The sequence below is a fragment of the Ochotona curzoniae genome, unplaced genomic scaffold, assembly GCF_017591425.1.
Source record: "Ochotona curzoniae isolate NIBS_2020 unplaced genomic scaffold, NIBS_Ocur_1.0 scaffold_3171, whole genome shotgun sequence".
Taxonomy (NCBI): Eukaryota; Metazoa; Chordata; class Mammalia; order Lagomorpha; family Ochotonidae; genus Ochotona; species Ochotona curzoniae.
The window spans coordinates 1,132,811-1,140,828 of NW_024467104.1; the positions used below are offsets into that span (position 1 = coordinate 1,132,811).

The following is an 8,018-nucleotide window of genomic DNA, read 5'->3' on the forward strand; positions in this document are numbered from 1 at the left end:
GGCAAAGAAGTGGTGAATATGCAGCTCCCTGCTTGTGGGCTAGGAAAGCCGTCGAGGCTGGCCCAAGGTTTGCAAACCCGTGAGAGACCCTAAGAGTCTCTGAGTTTCTGGCTTTGGATTGGCTCAGCTCTGGCCATTGAGGGGTGAGTTATAAGACAAAAGATTTTCCTCTCATCTTACTCCTCTATGTATATCTGACTTTCCAATTAAAAAAAAAAAGGTGGGGAATATTTAGTATGGTAGAGTTATGATAAAGGGACAGAAATAAAGCATTGATTTATGCAAAGGCATATAAATAATATCTTAGTGGAAATAAAGTATTAGACTATGGCATAAATGATTTTCAGAAATGTATTGTGAGATAAAGCTGATCTCAAATGTCATCAACATGATTTGTACATTAGTGTACACTTTTTTTTCCTGTGCAGCCCCAGACTCTCAGGAAATGCCCATCAGAAACAGCACTGCTTTTACAGAATTCATCTTACTGGGGCTCACAGACTGCCCCGGACTGCAGCCTCTCCTCTTCGTGCTGTTTCTGATCATTTACCTCGGCACGCTCTTGGGAAACCTGGGCCTGATGGTGTTAATCAGAATGGACTCCCGCCTTCACACACCCATGTACTTCTTCCTCACCAACTTAGCCTTTGTGGATTTGTGCTACGCCTCTAATGCCACGCCACAGATGCTGGCTAATTTCTTATCGGACAAGAAGACCATTTCCTTTGTCGGCTGTTTCACACAGTGTTATGTGTTCATCGCTCTTCTCCTCACCGAGTTCTACATGCTGGCAGCAATGGCCTACGATCGCTACGTGGCCATATGTAACCCCCTGCACTACAATGTCAGGATGTCCAGGCGGGTCTGCATTGGTCTGGCCACATTTCCTTATGTCTATGGCTTCTCAGATGGGCTTTTTCAGACCATCCTGACCTTCCGCCTCGCCTTCTGCAGATCCAATGTCATCAACCACTTCTACTGTGCTGACCCACCGCTCATCAGGCTCTCTTGCTCTGACACCTCCATCAAGGAGTACGCCATGCTTGTATCAGCTGGCTTCAACCTCTCCAGCTCCCTCGCCATCATCGTGGTGTCCTATGCCTTCATCCTCGCTGCCATCCTGCGGATCAAGTCAGCTGAAGGCCAACGCAAGGCGTTCTCCACCTGTGGCTCTCACATGATGGCCGTAACCCTGTTTTATGGGACGCTGTTCTGCATGTATGTAAGACCTCCGACAGATAAGACTGTTGAGGAATCGAAGATAATAGCCGTCTTCTACACCTTTGTAAGTCCTGTCCTTAATCCTTTGATCTATAGTTTGAGAAATAAAGATGTCAAACAAGCCTTGCTGAAAATCCTCACACGTAATAGAGTCACGGTGGCTTCCGTGTTTAAACTTTCTCAAAAGACTTCATTCTGAAAGCTTAGCTGACGGGGATTTGCATTTTGGAGGTGAGAACTACTATTTTCTCTGGATGTCTTGACATCCTCCGCGAAGTTTTCCAACTAGGAGAATGTGGCTGTAATTCAGGTCTTGCTTTGCCACATCTGACACAGGTGTTACCTGTGAGTTTTCTGGGCTTGCACGATCGCACGCCATACTCCCCATTCAAACCAGTGTTTTGTTCAAATTCTCAACTGACTCATAAGCACATTACATTTTGAGAAGCGGTGCTCTCACTGAATAAGCAATGGACCCTATTCAAATGAAGCATCTATTTTTCTCAGAGAATTCTCTTCCCAGTGAAGTTTAGGAACGTGATGTTGATCCTTTGCTTTGTGTGCTTAGATCTGCACATGGACCCTCTAGATATGCAGTGGAAGGGATGATTTCATAGAGAGGAGGAGATAAAATCTGCAAAACCCCAAAGAAACTAGCAGACTTTCCTCCCAAGATTTTGTGCTGAAGTAAATGATCGACAGGCTAAATGACAGTTATCCCTTTCGTCAATACGTATTCTGCTTGGCCACAAATGTCAGGTGTTTCCTAAAGTATTTTCTTGAAAGACAACTGACTTTTCAAAATACATAAATAAAAGGCATAAAATATGTGTATCAATGTATGTTATGTTGCATATAAAATAACATAGGTAAGATATTTACATTTTGGTAATTTTGTTTATGCTAGTTGTATGTATTAAAGGAGTAAACTGTACTCCCAGATGAGCTGAAACAGTAGAGTATGTAAATGTATTGTAAATTATCATGATATCTCACAGCATGCAAGACAAGGACCAACTAGATGTTAGGAACTAATTGAAGTGCAGGACAAGAATATTTTAAGAAAACTCCAATTTCATTGTCTATTTCATAATTGTTTGCTGCCAAAATGTATAATAAATGCATTCAAATATGAAGTGTGTTTTATAACCTTACTAATTTCTCTTATTAATTTCAATAAGTGTATTTCCTTTTTTGTCTTACACATTCCCTAAAGTTACTGTGTGGTATCAGTTCAACAGATAATTATGGGACCAGGTGAGGTAGCCTAGTAGCTAAAATTCTCACCTTGCACAAACCAGGATCCCATATGGGTCCTAGTTCTAATTCTAGCAGCCCTACTTCCCATCCAGCTCCCTGCTTATGGCCTGGGAAAGCAGTCGAGGCATAGGACCCTGCACCTGTGTGGGAGACCCAGAAGAAGCTCTGGGCACCTGGCTTCAGATCAGCTCAGCTCCAGCTGTTGAAGCCTCTTGGGGAGTGTATCATCAGACAGAAGATCTTCCTCTCTGTCTCTTCTCCTCTCTGTATAGCGGAATTTCCAATAAACATAAATAGATCTTTTTAAAAAGTGGTACTTATGACATTTACATCTTTAATTCCCTTATTACAGTGGCTTAGATGTACAGGACAATGCTGAATAGTAGCAGTACGAATGGACACTCATGGGAGCCAGCGCCTTGACATAGTAGGCTCAACCTCTGCTTGCTGTCCTGGCATCCCATTATGGTGCTTGTTCGGGTACTGGCTGTTCCACCTGGAATTCAGCTTACTGCTTTTGGCCCAGGAGAGCAGCAGAGGATGGTTAAGTACTTGGAGCCCTGCACCAGGTGTGAGATCTTGAAAACCCTCTTGGTTCCTAGCTTCAGATCAGATAAATTCTGATTGTTTTAGCCCTCTGGGGAGCGGACAAGTGGATGGAAGATCTCTCTGACTCTCTATCTCTCTTAACTTTGCCTTTCAAATAAAAATAAAGTAAATCATTTTCAAAAATATGCTCAAACCCTCTTCCTCATTTTAGAGAGATCTTATTTAATACTTTGTTAGGTTACTTGAAGTTATAGAATTTTCATGAAGGTATTAGATTCAATTGAAAATATTTTCCTTAATTAAATTCTCGGTGATAACATTTATCATTCATGGACACAAAATAGTATAAAATCTCATTTCTGCGTGTAGTATTTATCTTACAGTTTCCACTGCTTTTTAGCTAATGTAAAGTAGTATAAATACATTACATTTCTGAAATAAAATCTAATAAAATTGGGAATAATCGATTCTATAGTTTATTCATGGATTTGATTTCTTGAACACTGTTAAAGATAGATTTTATTCGTGTTTGGAGGGTTATTGCTTTATAATATTTTCTTGTGATATACAATGTTTTGTGATATTTCATTTTTATTTGAAAGGCAGAGTTTCAGAGAGAAGAGACAGAGAGATGTCTTCTATTTGCTGATTCACTTCCCAGAATACTAGTTCTGTATTCTTTTTCTGTTAAGGACTTAAAAGTCAGTTTGAAAAACATCAATATGTCAAGATGTCGATTATGGTAGTTGGGCTCTCCAATGTCAGGCAGAAGAAAAAGTTCTTTCAGGGATACAATATGTTCTGTTATAATTCAACATAATTGTGGGAACACATATGACGATTGCTAACAGCAATGCCTACCTGCTTTCTCACATGGAGATTTTCCTCTCTTCTTCACCTGGTAAGGTTATCGTGGCTTGAAAGTTACCATCTTATATGCTATATTGCTAGGCTTACTTTACAGAGAAGTTATTACATGTTTTTATTTTATAAATAGAAGTTTTGATGATATTATGCTACAGTCAACACTGTGGTTGGAAATCAAATAAGGTAGTGAAAAAAAAAAGATGATAAAGCAAAACCAACCTTAATATTTGTATCAATTCTAGGGAAGCTTGGAAAGGATTTTTCATTCTTTATCATCATAAGGTCTTTTCCATGGCTCTGCTTATCATATTCAAAGCTGATGGTTGTTTTCTACTCTGAATGTCCCTGGTTACTTTTTCTGCCTCCTTTATGGCATTTTAAAATAGATTTATTATTTCATCTGTTTGCAATTCAGACTGTGAGTACCCTGAGGGAGGAACTAAGGTGGATTTAAACTTTGAAAACTTTGCAGGTGCCTATAAAGTTTCAGCTTCAGTGTATCCAGCTGTTTCAATGTTTTTGGCCTTGCTCTCAGACACCTCACACCGTTTCTCTTTCCACAGACAACATCGATGACAAAACAAATCTGAGCTCTTTCAATGGTTTTTCTCTGTAAATGTTGTTGTTCAGTCCTCATGGAGCTCATTTGCTGAGCTGGTGGTGATAAGCATTTAAGAATCTTGAGAGAATACCCCCCAATGGACATGATTAACATAGTTATTAGAAGAATGATGCCAATGATTTGAAAAGCATAATGGAGCTGTGCTCTCGAGAGCCAGGAATGAAACAGCTGTGTAGATTAGACAGCCGTTCCTTTAGCTGGTGGACTAGGGCTCTGTCTCCTTTCATATATCTTTGATTTTGAACTAGAGTCCTTGACTTATGGACATAAAATAGTATTCTGATATGATAGCTTCAATTGATCAGATGTTTCTAGATTGCAATTCCAATGCCTATGTTCATGTACTCAATTATTCTAGGAAACTATCTGGATGGTTCACAAACTAATAGGCATGAATATGAGTGTTCCAATGAACTATTTTTTCTTGAGGTTTACTTCCAGTAACCCAAATTCAGGTCCTAGAGTTTAAGGCCCAAGACACGCTGGTTCAAAATGATTAGAAATCTGTTTTTGTCAAAGTTTTTTCTATTATTCTCTTGCAATCATGTTCCATAACTATTTGCAAAAGCATTCAGGAAATCACCAGAATAATAATCACTTGTGAATGAAAAATAATTTGGAATAACATTAAGAACTAATAATAATAGATTGAGATGAATATTTGGTTATGTCTGTGATATGCATTTTAAGATACTAACTATACTTATAATTAATATCAGTATATCAAGCCTGTGTCTGGGTCACTCTGTCAAGCGGAAGTTGGAGATCGGTCCCCATCATTCAGACACCTGCACTCACAAACTGAAGCCAAATAAAATTATTGTAATTTTACTTCTCTTGCTTCTCCTTCTCACTCTAACAGCTACCTAAGCCATTCACAAGAAACAGACAACCATTTCACAACGCATTGTTCTAGCTTTACTTAGTAATTCAGGAGAGAAATAGAGAAGGGTGTGTCTCTCAAATACCCTTTAATTAAAATGACAGAGGAAAAAAAATAGAATAAAATCAAGAAACTGGAAGCTTATCCTGTTGGTATAGAGAAAATGATGAGTATACCAGTGCCCCATGGCATTCTATTCAGAATTTCACCTGAACATTGTTTCCATATCAATTACATTGCAACATATAAAACCAAAAGATGATACAATAAAGTTAAAGGCCAAAATAAAAAAGCAATGGATAATTCCATATCAAGAATTCACATGAATTTGGTTATTCTTTTCCACGTTTAATTATGTTCATGTAAGTAATGTTTATTCTCTCCTAATACGTGGCCTTTTTATAAGTGTTGTGGGGAGATGTGATCTGGGGGAGGACATAAAATTGTCCTATCCTCTCAAAAACCTGAGACAGCAAAATTGATTTGCGTGCAGGATTCAAATTAAGATTTTTAGATTTATTTATCATTTATTTGAAAGGTACAAATAAAGAGAGAGGAGGAGAAACAAGAAGACAATCTTCCATGCACTGCTTCATTCCCCAAATGAGCACAATGACAAGAGCTAGGCCAGACTGAAGCCAGGAATCCTGAGCTTGTTGCGGGTCTCCTGCTTGGCTTCAGGGGCCCATGCACTTGGACATTTTCTGTTTCTTCACCGGGTGCGGTAGTAAGGCATTGCGTGGGAAGAGGAGCAGCTGCGACTGGTACCCATCTGGGATACCAGCACAGCACAGCACAACACGGCGTGGGTGGAAACCCAACTATGCTAAAATGACAGCCCAAATTCTTCTTTAAAATCAAAACACGCCTCAAAATACTTAATGAACTCTCATGCTCCTCAGCTGCCAAGTATTTCATCCTTTCTTTCTAGGTATACATATCCTATACAAACTGAAATATTGTCTGTATGTTAATATGTATTTGGGATGAACATAAAGTGAGATCTCTTCTCTCTTAGTATCTCTTTTTCTATTGTTTTTTTTTCATTGTGCCTCTTCTCTTTCTTGTTTTGCAAATAACAAAAATCATGCTTATTCTATTCACCTTATTGGAATGAACGATGATCCATATTAGAAAGTTTGCTGGACATTTAGCTTCTGATCACACAGGCAATCAACTCAGAGTGCTTCCCAAATGGATGCAATCATGTTGCTCAAATCCCAAGACTCTGTGTGAGTCTGTATCTGTTATATTCTCCCCGGAGTTATATTTTGTAATAGAACACAATTACTTCTTCATCGTATGTTGAAAAATACTTCAGGGAAAAAAATCTCCAGACTAGAAATTGGTATAAATTATTCTTGGCAATTTATTCCTGGGACCACTAGCGTCTCTGAGAGCAGCTTTCCTGGAGTCAGGTAGGAATGAAAACTCTGACTTCTGTCCCAGCACTTTCTAAACTCATTTCAGCTTTGGGTTTTCACCAGTAAGAACCAGGTGAAGAGAAAAGGACCTTTAATATTAGCTTGTATTCCTGCCAGGTAGAATAACTCTATAGATTTCTTGTTTAGATTACTCACTAAAAAGCATTAAAATTCATTGGGATTCTATACTGACAAACATATTTTACAAATAGGATTTTCACCATCATTTAAGTATTTAGCACACTGCAGTGAAAATGATCACATAATTATTATTTTTAGAATCATATTGTTGGGGCCTGGTGTGATAGCATAGTGGTTAAAGTCCTCGCCTTGCTCATGCTGGGATCCTATATGGTCACCAGTTGTAATCCCAGTGGCCCCACTTCCCATCCAGCTCCCTGCTTGTGGCCTGGGAAAGCAGCTGAGGACGGTCCAAAGCCTTGGGACCCTGCACCCATGTGGGAGATCCGCAAGAGGATCTGGGCTCCTGGCTTCAGATCGACATAGCCCCGGCCATTGCGGTCACTTGGGGAGTGAACCATCGAACCGGAAGATCTTGCTCTCTGCCTCTCCTCCTCTCTGTATATCTGCCTTTCCAATAAAAATAAATAAATCTTTAAAAAAAAAGAATCATATCATTGAAAACACCTCCTGCCACCTAAAATGAACATTTATTAAAGATTCAAAAACGGGGCAAATCCTAGTTAGGAATTGTATTCATTTTAGCAAAGATAAAATAAATAAAAATAAATACAATGAACTAAGCAAAATATTCATCATGTTTACTAACTGGCTCTAAGTGGCATCACTGGTTTTCTTCTTAGCAAAAGCAACTTACCAATCTTCTAAACTGAAAATAAAGTGGATTCCCACTTCCCATCTTCATGCAGTAAATGTAAGTAAAGCTGGTTATATACCTTCTTGTAAATGACACTCATGAGTGCACACAACTCTGTGTTGACTCTGTCACCTAACCTTTATCTGGTCATCCAAATCCAGAGGAAACAATTTAACATTATCAAGTTAGTGAAATTTGACTAGGAATTCTGTTTCAGTTGTGTTTCCTACAGTAAGGAATACAGATTTCTAAAACTTTGCAGAAACCTACATTGGTTCCTTACTACCATGAAACTTCAGATTAGATACCAATATTATCATAATGCTTCATTACAAAAGAATCTCTTGTGTTCTC

General features: G+C 38.8%; 1 protein-coding gene across 1 annotated transcript; it reads left to right on the forward strand.

The window, feature by feature from the left end:
• Positions 1-445: 445 nt before the first annotated feature.
• LOC121172261 (olfactory receptor 5M11-like) lies at positions 446-1,420 on the forward strand. Its single transcript, XM_041004113.1, has one exon. It carries the CDS (start codon positions 446-448, stop codon positions 1,418-1,420), a length of 975 nt encoding a protein of 324 aa, XP_040860047.1.
• Positions 1,421-8,018: the final 6,598 nt, after the last annotated feature.

Excerpts from the sequence above, each read along its gene's own strand:
- LOC121172261 (XM_041004113.1), top strand. The coding sequence starts at position 446 with ATGCCCATCAGAAACAGCACTGCTTTTACAGAATTCATCTTACTGGGG.